The sequence below is a fragment of the Ursus arctos genome, unplaced genomic scaffold (genome assembly GCF_023065955.2).
Source record: "Ursus arctos isolate Adak ecotype North America unplaced genomic scaffold, UrsArc2.0 scaffold_6, whole genome shotgun sequence".
Classification (NCBI taxonomy): Eukaryota; Metazoa; Chordata; class Mammalia; order Carnivora; family Ursidae; genus Ursus; species Ursus arctos.
The window spans coordinates 50,568,493-50,587,862 of NW_026623078.1; the positions used below are offsets into that span (position 1 = coordinate 50,568,493).

General features: G+C 37.0%; 1 protein-coding gene across 19 annotated transcripts in view; it reads left to right on the forward strand.

Annotated features, from left to right (window-relative positions):
• The first annotated feature begins 1,384 nt into the window (after positions 1-1,384).
• VPS13B (vacuolar protein sorting 13 homolog B) overlaps positions 1,385-19,370 on the forward strand; it is a 765,680-nt gene continuing 747,694 nt past the window's right edge. For 11 of the 19 annotated variants that reach the window (XM_044382678.3, XM_044382673.3, XM_057307837.1 and 8 more), the window contains exons 1-2: positions 1,389-1,662; positions 2,096-2,274. In XM_044382678.3, coding sequence (XP_044238613.2) covers positions 2,128-2,274 — 147 coding nt within the window. In that variant the 5' untranslated portion in view covers positions 1,389-1,662; positions 2,096-2,127. The other 8 variants (XM_044382679.3, XM_048212588.2, XM_048212589.2 and 5 more) reach the window with 4 other exon arrangements.

The following is a 19,370-nucleotide window of genomic DNA, read 5'->3' on the forward strand; positions in this document are numbered from 1 at the left end:
AATCAACAACAGAAGAAACAACAGGTGTTGGTGACAATGTGGGACTAGGCCCCTTTTCTCTAGAAGAATAACAAGACTTGTAGTTCTAGAATGGTAGGGCTTTCATACAATTAGTGGAATCATTTTTCTATGTTAAGATTTCGGAGTCATGGCTTCAACCTGTTTACTTTCCAAGTGAAATAGGTAACTAAGAAATTCTTGGTTTACTCGGCTAATTCAGTGTGTTTTAATAAGACCTAGATTATTTGGGTTATTCATCAAGGCTTTTTGTGAGGGGACAGTTGCTCTGAATTAGCCATTAGCTGCTTTTTTCTTTTGAAACTTATTTTCATTAACATAATAAATCTAAGTACCTTGGCATCCTCACTCATGTCTCTTTTCTATTGCATTTTCTAACACTCTTTCAAGAAATCGTAACTTGAATTCCAGTAAGGAGCTTTAAAAATTTAGGAATACTTATTACATATTTTCAATTAAATGCAACAGTATGGGTGGTTATTTTATTTTTTAAGTAATTCCCATACTCAATGTGGGGCTCAAACTCACAACAATCATTTCGTAACGAAGGTCTATTTTCAAAACGCAGTGGTAGTTGTTTTCTGCAGACTTTACTGGTAAAAAATCAGGGAGCAAGTCCTATGCTACTCCTTTAAGCCGAGGGTATTTTTCCGAGTTAGGTGTTGGGAGTTTCTCGATTTTGTTAGCTTGCCAAGTATTGAAGGGAATGTAATATTTTATATATTCATTTCAGCCTAAGAAAACCAACACTGCCTCTTAGAACTCTTGAATTCATTCTTTATCAGCTATTTCTTCTCACTTTATCTCTAGGAGTCTTATAACGTCCCTTCTGATATTCCCACAGCTGTTAAGTCCCACATCAGACTGCAATCTAAGGATTCTTCACTATTTACTCTTTGGCCATTCCTTCACCGCCCCTCTATCAGCACATTTAGGACACTTAACCACTCCTTGGCCAAAGAACGCGAGAGCTTGTCTGCACGTTTGATCCAAATGCAGTCCCCTAAATTACACATCTTAATTCCTTCAATTTCTCCACTACTCGGACCTTTGCTCCAGCAAACGAACCTCGGATCTAAATTTAAATGGCCCCCGCCTCCAACCTCCCTGCGGCCTTAAGGCTGTTGCCCTGCCCACTGAAACCAAGTTCCTCTCCCCAGACCTCCCGTTTCCCAAGAAAAACAACAGCCGCTTGTTTTTCAGGGCTTTAAACACTAGTACCCACTTTCTTCCTCCTTATCCCACCCGCGGGCCCTCGGCAGTTCCCCACCCCGTCACGACCTCCACCACCTACAGCCGCTTTTCTTCTCAGCGCCACTTCCGGCTCGCCGGTGTCTCCGCTTTACCGGTCCGCCCACCTCCCCCGCGCATTTCCTAGAGCTTAGTCTTAAAGCACTGGCAGGGTCGGAGCAGGGACGCAGGCCAGCCCGGCACGAGAGGTCTCCTAGCAGGCGATCTGAGTGGCTGCTCCAGCTTGGGAACTCCCGCCCCGCTGCGGAGTCGAGGGGTGGCGGTGGAGGGACAGTTTGTTTTGAGCACCGAAGGGGGTAACACCCGGAAGTGGCTCCGTACCGGAGCTGCGCCGCCGCCGGAGGCGGCTGCCGGGTACCGGGAGGTGGAGAGGAAGCCACGGCACTCTTTGGCGTAAGTGTCAGCCGAGGGTGCAGTACCGCCAGGGGCGGGAGCTGGCCTGGTTCTAGCCCAGGTTCTACCGTGGTAGATCCGGCTGGGTTCCGGGAGGCGAGGGCCTCGTGGGGAGACTGGTCTGGTGAAGGGTTGCGGCGGCCGAAGGGGATCCGGCTCCCTTCTTTCTCCCATTCCAGGGCATCTGCTCTCTTCATTCCATCAGCTTATTCCTCCCACCCTTCGTCAGGCGACTTGAGGGGAGTTTTACTAGTGAGGAAGTGGCAGCTGGAGCAGAGAATCCACTTGTGTTTTCGGCTTCTGGGAGGAGGCGAGCGGCTGCTTTGGTGGGGACTGTTGCTTTTCGGCCTCTTCAACCTCTCCTGACAAATGCTTTTTCCTTCGCTGCTCTACCGACTCAGTTACTTCTCATGTTTGTCTTTACCCCCTTTAGCTTCTGACTTGGCCTCCTCTGCACGTTAAAAGATGCTGGAGTCATATGTGACTCCAATTTTAATGAGCTACGTGAATCGCTACATCAAGAATTTAAAGCCATCGGATCTACAGCTTTCACTATGGGGTGGAGACGTGGTTCTCAGCAAGCTCGAGTTAAAGTTGGATGTGCTGGAACAGGTAAGTTGTGTAGTTGTCATTAACTGGAAACATTTTCAGCTAGTTTAGTAATGCTCCGTTGTTTCCTGCACTTCGGTTTTATGCTTTAAAAACTTCACTTTTCTGTTAAAGTATTTTGGACTACCCTGAAATTACCTACAGACCTTCCTTTACAGAACTTTTTTTCCCCATGGTTTGTTACTAATGATGGTTTATTAGAATTGGATTCCCAAAAGGTGCCTCAGCAGATAGGGAGGCAGTTTCATTGTTCTTGTCAGAATTGTTCAGTCTGCTTACTCAATTCGGAAGCATTACCAGATATGCTAAGATTTCTGAATGAAGCTGGAAAATATTATATTCCCATTCTCCTTTTTGGGGAATGGAAGGGTCTGAAAGACAGCAAGAACGTTCTCTTAGCAGGAAAGAGGACTTTACCATGACATCCTCCGAGAATTGAGCAGACACAGATTGAGAATGCCAGCAAAATTGAAAACTTATTTCTTATTCACTTTTTAGGTTTTTTCTTTTAACTTGAGAATGGTCTGATGTAAATGAACTGTAATTTTAAAGTTCACATATTTATTAATCCACTGAGTACATTTATTACTAACATATGCCAGGCAACTCTGCTAGGCATAAAGATATAAAAATTATCTGTGGAAACTCAGAAGATCAGAACAACTGCTTTCAGGAGATAAGGGAAGTCTTAATCTAATGGTGAAAGTTAATAATTTTTATATTCTCCGTTTATTATTGGATAGAGTTACCACTAAGAAATACTACTCTTGGTTCCTACCCCTTCTCTCCAAGGTTAATTATCTTAATATTTTCATTTTAAAAAAATGACCACAAGTCCTAAGTATACAGCTCAGTTTTTATGTATACACGTGTGTAACCATTGTGGAGATGAAATAGAATATTTCTGCACCTTAAATGGCTCCCTTTGCAAATCAGTATCCCCACCCCCTAAAACAGGTGACTATTATTCTGACTTTTATCAACATAAAGAAGTTTTACTTGTTCTTGGACCTTAATTGGAATCACTTGTGTCTGGCTGTTTATGGCTAAGATTTACCCATGTTGTTGCAGGAGCTGTACTACTTCGTATTGCCTTGTAGTATTCCATTGGCTAAAGATTCAGTTTGTTTTCCCATTGATGTACATTTGGGTGGTTTCTACTGTTGGCTGTTAGGAAGAAAGTTCTTGTGAACATGCTTGTTCGTGTATATTGGTGGACGTAGGCATTAGCTTCTCTTAGGTGTATCCTTAGGTTTGTATATGTTTAGCTTTCATGGATACTGCCAAAAGTTTTCCAAAGTGGTTGTATCAATTTACATTCTTACTAACGGTGTATGAGAGGTCTAGTTACTTCAAATTTTTGCTATTACTTAGCATATTTGTTATTTTAATTTTAGCCTTTCTGGTGGGTGTGTAGTGGTGTCTCAGTTTAAATTTACATTTCCTAAATGGCCATAGTGTTGAACACATTTTCGCGTGCTGCTTATTGGCTTTTTGAATATTCTCTTTTGTAAAGTCTCTAATTCTTTTGCTTTTTTAACAAATTGGGTATTTTTTTTTTTTTTTTTAATGTGGAGGGGTTCTTTACATATTTTGGAAATGAGTCCTTTGCCAGATACATTTTGCAGTATCTTCTCCCAGTCTGTGGCTTGGCTTTTTACTCTCTTAAAATTATCTTTTGATGAACAGAAGTTCATAATTTCATTGAGGTCCAAGTTGTCAGTCTTCTGTTTTAAGAAATTTTTGTTTATTCCAGGGACATGAAGATATTTTGTTTTGGTTTTTATTTTAATTACCCCATGCTCATCATAAGTGCACTCCTTAATACCCATCACCTGTTTAACCCATCCTCCCACCCCGGAATTCTGGTAACCAATGGTTTATTCTCTATAGTTAAGAGTCTGTTAATTGATTTGCCTTCCTCTCTTTTGCCCCCCTTTACTCATTTGTTTTGTTTCTTAAATTCCACGTATTGGTGAAATCATATGGTATTTGTCTTTCTCTGACTTATTTCACTTAGCGTTATACACTCTAGCTCCATCCATGTTGCTGCAAATGGCAAGATTTTACTCTTTTTTTATGGCTGAATAATATTCCATCATATCTATATATAGATATAAATACCTATATCTATCTCCTTTATCCATTCATCAGTCGATGGAAATTGGGCTCTTTCCATAATTTGGCTGTTGTAGATAATGCTTCTGTAAACATGGGGGTGCATGTATCCCTTCAAATTAGTTTTTTGTATCCTTTGGGTAGATACCCAGTAGTACAATTGCTGGATTGTAGAGTACTCAGTGAATTATTACAACTTCTATACTGTTTTCCAGAGTGGCTACACCAGTTTGCATTCCCAGCAACGGTGCAAGAAGGTTCCCCTTTCTCCACATCCTCAGTAACACCTGTTGTTTCTTGTGGTGTTGATTTTAGTCATTCTGACAGCTGTGAGGTGGTATCTCCTTGTAGTTTTGACTCATTTGCATTTCCCTGATGGTGAGTGATGTTGAGCATCTTTTCATGTGTCTGTTGGCCTTCTGTAGGTCTTTTTGGAGAAATGTCTGTGTCTTTTGCCCATTTTAATGAGATTATTTGTTTTTTGGAGTGTTGGTTTTTATAAGTTCTTTACATACTTTGGATACTAACCCTTTATCAGATATGCCATTTGCAAATATCTTCTTCTATTCCGTAGGTTGCCTTTTAATTTTGTTAATGGTTTCCTTTGTTATGCGGAAGCTTTTATTTTGATGAAGTCCCAGTAGTTTCCCTTGCCTCTGGACATGTGTCTAGTTGTTATGGCCAGGGTCAAAGAGGTTGCTGCCTGTGTTCTCCTGGGATTTTGATGGTTCCCTGTCTCACATTTAGGTCTTCTGAATTTATTTCTGCGTATGGTGTAAGAAAGTGGTCCAGCTTCATTCTTTTGCATATTGCTGTCCATCTCTTCTTTTAGAAGTTTTATTGTTTTCTTTGCTTTATCTAAAAAATTTCTGCAGGTGTGAAGTAGAGGTCAAGATGCACTTTTTTTTTCCTTTGATACTCAGTTGATCCACAGCATTTGTTGAACCATTCTTTTTCTACTGAATTGCAGTAAGTCTTATTGCAAATCAGGTTGTCATGTGTGTGGATTTATTTCTGAACTCTGTATCTGCTCAGTAGTCTATTTGTCTATTCTTGTGTCATTACCGTACTTTTACAGTACGTTTTGATATCTCATAGTGTAATTTGTGTAACTTTGTTCTTTTTTCCTTGTTGTAACTATTGTAGGTCCTTTGCATTTTCACATACATTTTAATTTCAATCTGTAAATTTTAGAATTTCCCCCTAAAGGGGAAACCCACTGACATTTTTATTGGGGTTACATGAAATCAATAGATTAATAGATTAATATTGTGTTAACATAGTATCGAGCTTTTTAATCCCAGTATAGAACATTGCTTTCTGTATTTTTAAGTCTTCAATTTTTCTCAGTAATGATTTGAAGTTTTCAAGAGAGGCCTTGCACATATTTCGTTAAATATGATCTTTTTTTGTTATAAGGAGCATTATTTCTTGAAAATTTCATTTTCTAAGTACATTACCAGTACGCAGAAATACAGTTGTTGTAGTACATTGGCCTTCCATTCAGTGTCTTTTCTAACTTGTGTAGTATGATTTGGTGTTTTCTTTTAGATTGTCTGTACACAATCATGTCGTTTGCAGATAGTGACAGTTTTACATCTTCCGGTGCTTGTACCTTTTATTTCTTTATTGCAGTGTGGAGTAGACATCTTGAAAATATTTTTTTTTGTTCCCACCTTCAGTGTGAAGGTGCGCAATATTTTACTATTAAGCATGTTGCTAGCTGTAAATATTCTTTATTGGGTAAGGAAATGTTCTTCCGTTCCTCCTTTTGCAAGTTTTTAAAAATCATGAATGGGTTTGAATTTTATCAGATATTACATTTAATGAGTTTATCTGATTTTTTCTTTTATTCTGTTAATGTAGTGAATTACATTGAATTTTTAGATGGAGTTTGAATTCCTGACATAAACCCATACTTACTACATATTAACCTTTTTATGTGTTGGCTTTGATTTGCTAAATTTTTGTTTAGTTTTGTAGCAGCTATGTTTATAGGTGATTCTGGTCTCTGATCTCTCTTGTAATGTCCTTATCAAGGTTGGATTATCATAGATATGTTGGCTTCATTAAATTATTAAGTATTTTCTTTTTTTATAAATGAGTTTAAGATTGATATTAGTTTTTTTTATTTTGGTAAAATATACATACCAAAATTTACCATTTTTGCCATTTTTTATTGTATAGTTCTGTGACATTGATAACATTTACATTGTGCAACCATTACCATCCATCTCCAGAACTTTTTTAGTTTCCCAGACTGAACCTCTTTATGCATTGATCCACTAACTCGCTATTCTCTCTTACCAACCCCTGGCAATCAGTATTCTACTTTGTTTTTATGAATTTGACTACTCTTACACCTCACAAGTGGAAACCTACAATATTTATCATTTTGTGACTGGCTTATTTAACTCATTAGCACAGTGTCTTCAAGGTTCATTCATATTGTGGCATGTATCACAATTTCCTTTTTAAGGCTGAATAATATCCCATTGTATATGCTATGTTTTGTTCATTTGTTCATTGATGCACAATGGGTTGTTTCTACCTTTTGGCTATTGTGAGTAGTGCTGCTGCAAACATGGATGTACAAATATCTGTTTTGAGTCCCTGCTTTCAGTTGTTTTGGGTATATACCCACAAGTGGAATTGCTAGATTGCATAATAATTCTGTTTAAATTTTTGAGGAATTGCCATACTGTCTTCCACAGTGGCTACACCATATTTTGTTTTTACCAGCAATGTACAAATTTTCCAGTTGCTCCACGTCTTCACCATGCTTGGTATTTTCTGATTTTTATTTTTATTTTTTTGATTATAGCCATTTTAATGGGTGTGACATGGTATCCCACAGCGGTTTTGATTTGTATTTTCATAATGTATTTTCATAATGCAATCATTATGTTGAGCAACTTTTCAGGTGCTTATTGGCCATGTGTATATTTTTGGAGAAATGTCTATTCAAGTCCTCTACCCTTTTTTAAAATTGCATTGGTTTTTTTTTTTTTTTGAGTTGTAGGAATTATTTATAATCCTGATTATCAATCCCTTATCGGATACACGATTTGCAAATATTTTCTCCCATTGTGAGATGTCTTTGAGTCTTTTGTGTCTTTTGATGAAAAGTTTTAAATTTTGAAGTCCAACTTACCAATTTTTTCTTTGATGCCTGGGCTTTTGGTGTCCTATACAAGAAATTATTGCCAAATACAGTGTCATGAAGCTTTTTCTTTGTTTTCTTAGAGCTTTATAGTTTTCACCCTTACTTTTAGGTCTTTGATTCATTTTGAGTTAATTTTTGTGTATGGTGTAGTATCCTACAGTATAGGATCCAACTTCATTTGTTTTTATAAGCGGGTGTCTACTTTTCCAACAAAATTTTTTGAAGACCGTCCTTTCCCCTTTGAATGGTCATGGTACCCTTTTTGAAAATCACTTGGCCACAGATGTGAGGGTTTATTTCTGGGCTCTCAGTACAGTTCCCTTGGTGGTTTATAGGTCTGCCATCAGTATCACTTTGTTTTGAATACCATAACTTTGTAGTAAGTTTTGAAATCAAGATGTGTGTAATCTCCAACTTTGTTCTTTTAACTGGTTTTTTAAATGTTAGGAAAAACGAATCCTGGAGTCCTGTGGGTCAGGAGTTTTCTTAGTTGAAAAGTTTTAAATTCCTGATTTAATTTTTTTAAAAAGGTGTTATTTATTTTGGGGGGGGGGGAGAGAGGGGAAGGGAGATGGACAAGCAGACTCCGACCTGAGCGTGGAGCCCAACTTGGGGCTCCATCTCACGACCCTGAGATCATGACCCGAACCGAAACCAAGAGTTGATGCTTAACTGAGTGGGCCACCCAGGCACACTCGTGATTTAATTTCTTTAGGAGATATAGGACTATTTCTTTAGGAGATATAGGACTATTTAGATTTTAGCTCTCCTTTTGTTAGTTTTGGTTAGTTATGTTTTCATTGAATTTCTCCATTTCTTCAAAACCATTAATCAGCAAACAATGGCTTGGGCCTACTTTTATAAATAAAATTTTATTGGAGCACAGCTATCTTCATTTGTTTATGTATTGTCTGGCAGCTTTTGAAAACTAAAATGGCAGAGTTGAGTAGCAGGGACAGAGAGTGCATGGCTTGCAAAAGCCTTAAATATATACTGTCTGGCCCTTACTGAAAAATTTCCTGCCCCTGCTCTGAATTGTCTATATGTAAAGCCATAAAGTTGGGTTTTTTGGTCCAGTTCAAAGTTGACTTATTTAAAAAAAAAATCTGATATTTTTTGCTTACTGATATTAGTGATTTGTATCTTCTTCATCATTATTGTTAGGGTTTTATTAATTTTATTTGCAAGGAACTGATTTTTTCTGATTCCCCCCTCCCCCATTCTACTTTTCTTGGATTTGATTGGCTGTTTTCTCTAGTTTCCTGAGGCGGAAGCTTCTGTCATTTATTTTTTCCTCCTATTTCTATAGAAATATATGCATTAATGCTATAACTTTTTTTTTTTTTTGCCCTCTACTTAGCTTTATGTCACAGAATTTCATGTTTTTTCATTATTTTGTTCAGAAAAATATTAATATCCATTTTTATTTTTTTTTAATTCATTTGTGTCGAAGTGTGTGCTTGATTTCCAAACCTTTGAGGAATTGCTCATTAGCTTTCTGTTACTGATTTTTAATTTAATTCCGCTGTGGTCACCATAGTCTGTATTATTTTAATCCATTTTAATTTATGAATCAATATATGGTCTATTTTTGTAAATGTTCTATATGCAATTGATAAAAAGTGTGTATTCTGCGGTTGTTGCTGTATGCTTCCATAAATATCATTTACTTCATATTAATAGAGTTCTTAAAATCTGGTATATCATGTGGATTTTCATGTCTGCTGTTCTGTCAATTACTACAATTAAGATTACTTGTCTACTTTTTAATTTTGCCAACTTATCCTTATAATATATCAAGAAATTGTTATTAGGTGTACACAAATTTAAGTGTTATCTTATTATTCAGCATACTTACAAATCATCCTTAAATGTGTCCCTCTTTCACTCTAGTAATTCTTCTTGCTTTAAAGTTTTTTTTTTTTTAATGTTTTAAAAATTGCTTCAGTTGCTGACCCTAAAGGCTACGGAATGCATATTTGACTTACTAGAGTCTAACTTAGTAGTTTTACCATTTCCTGAACAATCTTACAACAGTTTGACTACATATACCCTCCCACTTCTCTGCATTTTGTTAGTATTGTGGTCCTTCTTTTTGCTTGTTCAGTTTGGATTAGGTTTTTTTTTTTTTTTTTACCATTTCAGGTAGAAGTTTAGGTTATTGATTTTTGGGAGATTTCTTCTATTATAGGCATTTAAACAGCTACAGATATCTTCCCATAAATTTTGATATGTTGTATTTTCATTTTCATTCAGTTCAGATGCTTTCTGATTTTTCCTTGATGAATGTATATTTTTGCATTTGTTGAATGTAGTGGTTTATAGATTTCAGGTTTAATTGGTTGATAGTGTTCAGGTCTTCCATATTTTGGTTGATTTTTCTCTCTATATATTGTGATATTACAGTCTCTATGATTGAACTATCTTTTTACTTTTTCAGTTTTTGCTTTATGTATTTTGGGGTTCTGTTGCTATGCTCACATATGTTTTTATATTTTCATGAATAAACCCTTCAATTGTTATAAAGTATCCTATGTTATCTTTAATAACATTTTTTTCCTTAAAGTCTCTTTTCTTAATAGTGTACTCCAGCTCTTCTGTGGTTGCTGTTTGCATTATACATATATATATTTTTTCTCAGTACACTGTCTTTGATTGTCTTAAACTTTTGTGTTGTATTTCTTCATGCCTAGTACCATCTCTGAAAGTTTTACTGGCATGTTATTTAGCTTTAACTATCTCTTTTCATCTTGTTCATTGTAATTTCATCCCATGACTGGGATAAATTATTCATTTTGGAAAACAGTCATGAAAAACAGGAATGGGGCACCTGAGTGGCTCAGTCGGTTGTGTCTGACTCTTGATTTCGGCTCAGGTCGTGATCTCAGGGTCATGAGATTAAGCCCTGTGTCGGGCTCCATGCTGGGTGTGGAGCCTGCTTTAGATTCTCTCTCTCCCTCACCCCCTCCCCCTGCCTCCCTCTCAAAACAAGCCAAAGAAAACAGGAGGAAGGAAACTGCTGGAAATTAATATCATAGAAATGAAAATTCCCTATGTGCCTAAAAGAGAATCTATACCGTTTAAATAGCAAGAAAATGTTGTATTTCAGTATTCCAGACAAGAAACTGGGTCACATGACTTCCTTGGAGTCTCATTTACTGCTTTTTAATTGACATATAATTGATGTAAAAGTATAATATTAGGTGAACTACATAATTTGATATTTTTTTATGTTGCAAAAAGATTGATTCTCACAATAAGTAGTTAACATCTGTCACCCTGCGTAGTTAACAAGTTTTTTTTTTTTTTTTTTGGTAATGAGAACTTGCAAGGTTTACTCTCTCAGCAATGTTCAGATATGCAGTTCAGTATCATTAAAGTTCTTATGCTGTACATTACATCCCATGACTTATATTACATTTGGAAGTTTGTACCTTTTGACCCCTTTCAGCCGTTTTGCCCACCCTCAACCCCACGCCCCTAGCAACCACCAATCTATTCTTTATATCTATAAAAAAATTATCTTTTAAAAGTGTTTTTAAGATTTATTTTCAACCTATTTGTTTTTGAATCTAAAGTATGTCTCTTGAGGAGAGCATATAGTTTGATCTTTCTTTAAAATCCAGTCTTGGGGTGCCCGTTGGCTCATTCATTTATGTGTCCTCTTGATTTTTGGCTCAGGTCATGATCTCAGTGTTGTAGGATCGAGCCCTGCATTGGGCTGCGTGCTGGGTGTGGAGCCTGCTTAAGATTTTCTTTCTCCCTCTCCGCCTACACCCACTTAAAAAAAAAAAATCAGTCTGACAATCTTTGCCTTTTTTTTTTGTTAAGATTTTATATATTTATTTGACAGAGCACAAGCATGGGGAGCAGCAGGCAGAGGGAGGGGGAGAAGCAGGCTCCCTGCTGAGCGGGGAGCCCATTGCAGGGCTTGATTCCAGGACCCTGGGATCATGTGACCTGAGCTGAAGGCAGATGCTTTACCGACTGAGCCCCCAATCTTTGCCTTTTGACTGGAGTATTTAATCCCTCCACATTTAATGTTTTTAATCATATGGTTGGATTTCCATCTACCATTTTCTATTTTCAACGTTTCTTATATCTTTTTTGTTTTTCTCATAATCCTTTACTACTTTTTTACATTAGGTAAATGTTTTTTAACGTTTCATTTTAATTCCTTTAATTTTCACATTCATTACCTTTGTTCTTAGCGGTTGCTCAAAGGCTTACAATATGCATCCAATTTTTTATAGTCTATTTCAGATTAATGCTAAATTTGTTACATTAAAATACAGAAACTTTCTCTGCTGTAGCTCCATTACTTTCCCCTTCTTTGTGCTATTGTCATATGTATTGCATCTTTGTGTTGTAAGTCTGACAGTACAATTTGATAATTATGTTCTAGGTAATGGCTTTTTAAATCAGAAAAAATACATTTATATTGTCCTTTAATGGTTATATAATTACATTCATTGGTGCTTTTTTTGTGAATTTGAGTTACTGTCTGGTGTTCCTTTCAGTCTGGTGAACTTTTAGTATTCCGGTAACTGAATTATCTGAGTCTTTATTTGGGTGTTCCTTTATTTTGTCATTTTTGAAGGATATTGGCTGGGTATAGAATTTTTGGTTGAGAGTTATTATTTTTGAATGTCATCTCATTACCTTCTTTCTTTCTCTCTTTTCTTTCTTTTTTTTTTTTTTTTTTTTAATATTTACTTGAGAGAGAGTGATCAAGAGTGAGTACAAGCTGGGGGAGGGGCAGAGGGCAAGGGAAGAGCAGACTCCCCGTCGAGCAGGGAACCTGATGTGGGGCTCTACCCCAGGACCCGGGGATCATGAACCGAGCTGAAGGCAGACACTTAACGAACTGAGCCACTCAGTTGGTCATCTCATTACCTTCTTGCCATTATTGTTTGTAATGAGAAGTTAGTGATTTTTCTGTTTCTAATTTTAAAATTTTCTTTTTGTCCCTGGCTTTTCACTGTGATGTGTCAGGGTGTGGATTTACTGATTCTTTTGCCAGTTGATGTTGAATTCTGTTAGTGGATTTTTAATTTAATTTACTGTACTTTTTGTTCTTTAATTTCCATTTGGTTCTTGGCAGTTTGTCTCATTGATATTTTCCGTTTGATGAATCATTGTCCTATATTCTTTGAATTATATAAATATGGTTTCTTTTATTTCTTTGAACATAATTGTAATAGATATTATGAAGTCTTTGTGAACTAAGTCATACAGGTGAGCACCCTCAGAGATACTTTTTGTTTACCTTGTATACTTTCCATGTTTCACAATTTTTTGTCGAAAACTGGACATTTTATAGATAGTAATTATAGCAACTCTGAATTCTGATTTCCTCTATCCAGGGGATGGTTGTTGTTGCTGTTGGTTTATTTATTTCTTTAGTGACTTGCCTGAAGCACATTTGTCGTGTTTCCCCTGTAGTGTGTGGCCTCTAATGGTGGTGCTCTTCACCCCCACCCCTCCTTTTCTTTGTGTGTTCAGCTCTGGCTTTCTAAGGATTACCCTGGATCACTATAACTTAGTCATCAGCCATTGATTGGCTAGAGGCTATTTAAACCACTGAACCATTAAGTCTTCCACTCTTTACATACACTTTCTACCATTCCTACACATATATTAGATAATGCTCACAATTTAGGGAGCTTATAAATCTGATCCTGCCCTCCCCCCCCTTTTTTTAACTTACTGGGTTTATAAGGTCTCTTGGTTAACCATGAATAAGTAGCTTGTTAGTTCCCTCTCCTCTAAGTAAGCACAACCTGGCAAATGCATATAGCTTTCCAGACTATCAGGGATATGTGAAATAGCAGGGTCATCTTTGGCTGTTTTATTCTCTTGATCTTTCTGTTAATTTTCTGGCCAGTCTGCTGTTTTGTTGCTTTTAACAACAAATATTGTGACCTGAGGTAGACTTCCCTTTTGTCCCTGATTTTTCTGTCATTTTTGACAACTTTGTCTGGTTTTGTCGTTGGTTTTTGGAAAGAGGATTTGCCAGCTTCTTAACTCAGAATTCTTAAAGTCCTGTCCTGTATTCATTTTTACTTTGTAGTAAAAAGCATGTAACACAAAATTTACCATCTTAACCATTTTGAAGTATACACTAGTGTTAACTGTATGCATATTGTTATTGAATAGATCTGTAGAACTTCTTTATTTTTCAAAAATTAAAACTCTGTGACCTTTTAACAACTTCCTTTTTCCTCCTCCCCCACCCCCAGTACTTGGCAACCACCGTTTTACTTTGTTTCTAAGAATTTGACTACTTTTAGATACCTTATATGTGTAGAATCATACAATGTTTGTTTTTTTGTGACTGGTTTATTTCACTTAGCATAATGTCTTCAACATGTTTATTCATGTTGTAGCATAAGACAGAACTTCCTCTTTTTAGAAGAGGGTATATATTTGTATATACCACATCTTCTTTATCCACTTATCTTTCAGTGGACATTTAGGCTGCTTCCACCTCTTGACTGTTGTGTATAATGCTGCAGTGAACATGGTTGTGCAAATATCTTTTTGAGATCCTGTTTTTGGTTCTTTTTGTTTCATACTCAAAACTGATTTCATATAGCGATTCTATTAATTTTTTGAGGAACTTCCATAATGCTTTCTTTAGTGGCTGCATCATTTTATGTTTTCACCAACAACACACAAAGGTTCCAATTTCTCCACATACCTGCCAGCACTTGTTACTTTTTTGTTTGATAGTGGCCATTCCAACAGGTGTGAGATGGTAGGTCGTTGTGGTTTTGATTTGCATTTCCTTGATTAGTGATGATGAACATCTTTTCGTATAATTGCTGGCAATTTGTATGTATTCTTTTGAGAAATGTCTATTCAGTCATTTATCCACTTTTAAATTGGATAACCCCTTATCAGATAAATGGTTTGTAAATATTTTTTCCCATTACATAGGTTGCCTTTTTGCTCTCTTGAATTTTTTTTTTTCCTGCATGAAGGTTTTTAGGTTTGTCTGTTTGCTTTTGTTACTCGTTAAATTTAGTTTTAAAGTATGCCTGTTTTCTGTTAGAATATTTTGTTATAGCCTACATAGAATTAGGTTTTTGAGAAGTATTTAACCCCCTTCTTAAATTCCTTTTTACTAATATTTTTGTGCAGTCGTAGATGTTCTGGTTTTAGGAATGCGTTTTTCACAATGTATTTCTGAATAGTTACAAGTGAATAAAGGATTTTAATACAGTGTATCTTGAAGTAAAAGGAATGAAAATTGTTTTTATAGTTATATTAAGGATGGTCTGTCTACTATAACCACATTTGTGTTTTGTCTTTTACAAGGCATAAATGTATTCTCATTTATCACAACTCTGAGGAAATGGAAATGATCTTGCTTACAGTCAGATGATTAATAAGTGTTGAACTTCAAGTGGATTTCAGTATGGTTGATATGGTTCAAAATTCCACGTTCAAATATACAATGCTGCCTCTTGTATGTTTAGGTAGTAGTAAAGTTGATTAGCAGCATTCTGATGATACCAAGGTTTTGAGTTTGATTCATGTGCTTTTAATGTCTTCCTGCAAAAATCCAATTTGTACCCATAAATTTCAACTTTGATAGGCATTTCACAAATGTCTCATTGTTACACAAGTCAGGAAGTGGTAGAGACGGCAGTATTGGCTCATTGTCCCAATAGATGCATAACCAATGGAAAGGTATTAAGTGCTCATAATGGAAGTATAGATGCAGTATAGTTGTGGTGAAGAGCGAGAGTTCTGGCATATTTTCCAGTTTTGAGTCCTGGTTTTCCAAGAAGTGTCATTTTGAGAGGTTACTTGACTTTTCCATGCCTCAGATTGTTCATCTGTAGAATGGGTAGAAAGTAGTATTTACCTTATCAGGCTCTTATAAGGATTAAATAATTGTATACAGGTAAAGTGCCTGGTACATAGTAAGTGCTCAGTAAACATTGTTTTTGTTATAGATACTGATGAAAATATAATCTGTGCCAATTGATTTATACTTCAAATTAATCTTTAAAATTAATAATGGCAAATACTTAAAATGTGACACTCCATTAGAATAATAGTAGAAATAGATTTTAAGTATTCTGCCCTTACAGGAAAAAAATCTTATGAAGACATGCATGATGCCCATACATTTGTAAGCATAGTTAGCATTTTTATAACAATTCTTCATAGAGGAAGATAAAATGCTAAGCACTTTATATAAATTCATTTAATCCTCAGTGATACTACTGTTATCCAGATTTTGCAGATACACTGAGACAGGTACATTAAACAAGTTTCCCAGGGGTTTGCCATATTGCCTATATTTAGCTATATTGCTGTGTTGCTAACCTAAGTAGGTGGGCAGTTGTTGGATGAATAAGTTTAATGTTTATCTTTTTTTAATAATATTTTTTTATTATATTAGTCACCGTACAGTACATTCCTAATTTTTGATATAAAGTTCCATGATTCATTACTTGCGTATAACACCCAGTGCACCATGCAATACGTGCCCTCCTTAATATCCATCACCAGCCTATCCCATTCCCCCACCTCCCTCCCCTCTGAAGCCCTCAGTTTGTTTCCCAGAGCCCATAGGGGTTCATTCCCCCTTCTGTTTACCCCCCGTTTCTTCTTCCCATTCTTCTCCTACCGATCTTCCTACTTCTATATTCCATAAATGAGTGAAACCGTATGATAATTGTCTTTCTCTGCTTGACTTATTTCGCTTAGCATTATCTCCTCCAGTCCCGTCCATGTTGCAGCAAATGTTGAGAAATCGTTCCTTTTGATGGCTGAGTAATATTCCATTGTATATGTGGACCACATCTTTTTTTTTTTTTTTTTAAAGATTTTATTTATTTATTTGACAGAGAGAGACAGCCAGCAAGAGAGGGAACACAAGCAGGGGGAGTGGGAGAGGAAGAAGCAGGCTCATAGCAGAGGAGCCTGACGTGGGGCTCGATCCCATAACGCCGGGATCACGCCCTGAGCCGAAGGCAGACGCTTAACCGCTGTGCCACCCAGGCGCCCCAGACCACATCTTCTTAATCCAGTCATCTGTTGAAGGGCGTTTTGGCTTCTTCCACGATTTAGCTATTGTGGACAATGCTGCTATGAACATTGGGGTGCATATGGCCCTTCTCTTCACTACGTCTGTATCTTTGGGGTAAACACCCAGTAGTGCAATTGCTGGATCATAGGCTAGCTCAATTTTTAACTTTTTAAGGGACCTCCACACTGTTTTCCAAAGTGGCTATACAAACTTGCATTCCCACCAACAATGAAAGAGGGATCCCCTTTCTCCACATCCTCTCCAACGTTTGTTGTTTCCTGCCTTGTCAATTTTTGCCATTCTAACTGGCATAAGGTGGTCTCTCAATGTGGTTTTGATTTGAATTTCCCTGATGGCTAATGATTTTGAACATTTTTTTCATGTGTCTGTTAGCCATTTGTATGTCTTCATTGGAAAAGTGTCATTCATATCTTCTGCCCATTTTTTGATTTGATTATTTGTTTCCCGTGTATTGAGTTTGAGAAGTTCTTTGTGGATCTTGGATACCAGTCTTTTATCTGTAGTGTCATTTGCAAATATCTTCTCCCATTTCATGGGCTGCCTCTTAGTTTTTTTGACTGTTTCCTTGGCTGTGCAGAAGCTTTTTATCTTGATGAAGTCCCACAAGTTCATTTTTTCTTTTGTTTCTCTTGCCTTTGGAGATGTGTCATGAAAAGAGTTGCTGTGGCCGATGTCGTAGAGGTTGCTGCCTGTGTTCTCTAGGATTTTGATGGATTCCTGTCTCCTATCGAGGTCTTTCATCCATTTGGAGTTTCTCTTTGTGTATGGTGTGAGAGAGTGGTCAAGTTTCAGTCTTTTGTGTGTAGATGTCCAATTTTCCCAGCACCATTTATTGAAGAGACTTTTTTCCACTGGATGTTTTTTTCTGCTTTGTCAAAGATTAGTTGCCCAAAGAGCCGAGGGTCTGTTTCTGGGTTCTCTGTTCTGTTCCATTGGTCTATGTGTCTGTTTTTGTGCCAGTACCATGCTGTCTTTGTGATCACAGCTTTGTAGTATAGCTTGAAATCCGGCAACGTGATGCCCCCAGCTTTGTTTTTCCTTTTCAGCAATTCCTTGGCGATTTGGGGCCTTTCCTGGTTCCACACAAATTTAAGGGCTGTTTGTTCCAGTTCTTTGAAAAATGTCATGGGTATTTTGATCGGGATGGCATTGAAAGTGTAGATTGCTCTGGGTAGCATAGACGTTTTAACTATGTTAATTCTTCCGATCCATGAGCATGGAATGTTTTTCCATCTTTTTGTGTCTTCCTCAATGTCTTTCAAGAGTGATTCGTAGTTTCTAGAATATAGTTCCTTTACGTCTCTGGTTAAGTTAATTCCGAGATAACGTATGATTTTTGGTGCTATTGGAATGGATTCCCTAATTTCTCTTTCTTCAGTCTCATTATTCGTGTATAGAAATGCAACTGATTTCTGAGCATTGATTTTTGTATCCCGCCACATTACTGAATTGCTCTATGACTTCTAGTAGTTGGGTAGTGGATTCTTTTGGGTTTTCCATATAGAGTATCATGTCATCTGCGAAGAGAGACAGTTTGACTTCTTCTTTGCCGATTTGGATACCTTTTATTCTTTTTTGTTGTCTGTTTGCTGTTGCAAGGACTTCTAGTACTATGTTGAATAATAGTGGTGAGAGTGGGCATCCTTGTCGTGTTCCTGATCTTAAGGGAAAGGCTTCCAGCTTTTCCCCATTGAGAATGATATTTGCCGTAGGCTTTTCATAGATGGTTTTTTATGAAATTGGGGAATGTACCTTCTATCCCTGCACTCTGAAGTGTTTTAATCAGGAAAGGATGCTGTATTTTGTCAGATACTTTTTCTGCATCAGTTGAGAAGATCATATGGTTCTTGACTCTTTTCTTGTTGATATGATCTATCACATTGATCGATTTGCGAATGTTGAACCCTTGCATCCAGGGATGAATCCCACTTGGTCATGATGGATAATCCTTTTAACGTATTGTTGGATCCTATTAGCTAGGATCTTGTTGAGAATTTTGGTGTCCATATTCATCAGTGATATCGGTCTGTAATTCTCCTTTTTGATGGGGTCTTTGCCTGGTTTGGGGATCAAGGTAATACTGGCCTCATAGAATGTGTTTGGTAGTTTTCCTTCTGTTTCTATTTTTTGAAACAGCTTCAGGAGAATAGGTATTATTTCTTCTTTGAATGTTTGGTAGAATTCCCCGGGGAATCTGTCAGGCCCTGGACTCTTGTTTTCTGGGAGGTTTTCGATCACTGCTTCAATCTCTTCATAATTAATCAGTCTGTTTAAAAAATCAGTTTCTTCCTGTTTCAGTCTTGGTAGTTTATAGGGTTCCAGGAAGGCATCCATTTCTTCCAGGTTGTTTAATTTATTGGCATAAAGCTGTTGATAAAAGTTTCTAATGATCCTTCCTATTTCATTGGTGTTGGTTGTGACCTCTCCCCTTTCATTCATAATTTCATTAGTTTGGGTCCTTTCTCTATTCTTTTGAATAAGTCTTGCCAGTGGCTTATTTATTCTTTCAAAGAACCAGCTTCTAGTTCTATTGATCTGCTCTACTGTGCTCCTGGTTTCTAATTCATTGATCTCTGCTCTAATCTTGATCAACTGCTTTCTCTTGCGTGGGTTAGGCCTTCTGTTCTTCTGTTCCAGCTCCTGCTGCTTGAGGTGAGAATATAAAAACTGCATTTTAGATTTTTCTGTTCTTTTGAGTGACTCTTGGATGGCTATGTATTTTCCCCTTAGGACCGCCTTTGCGGT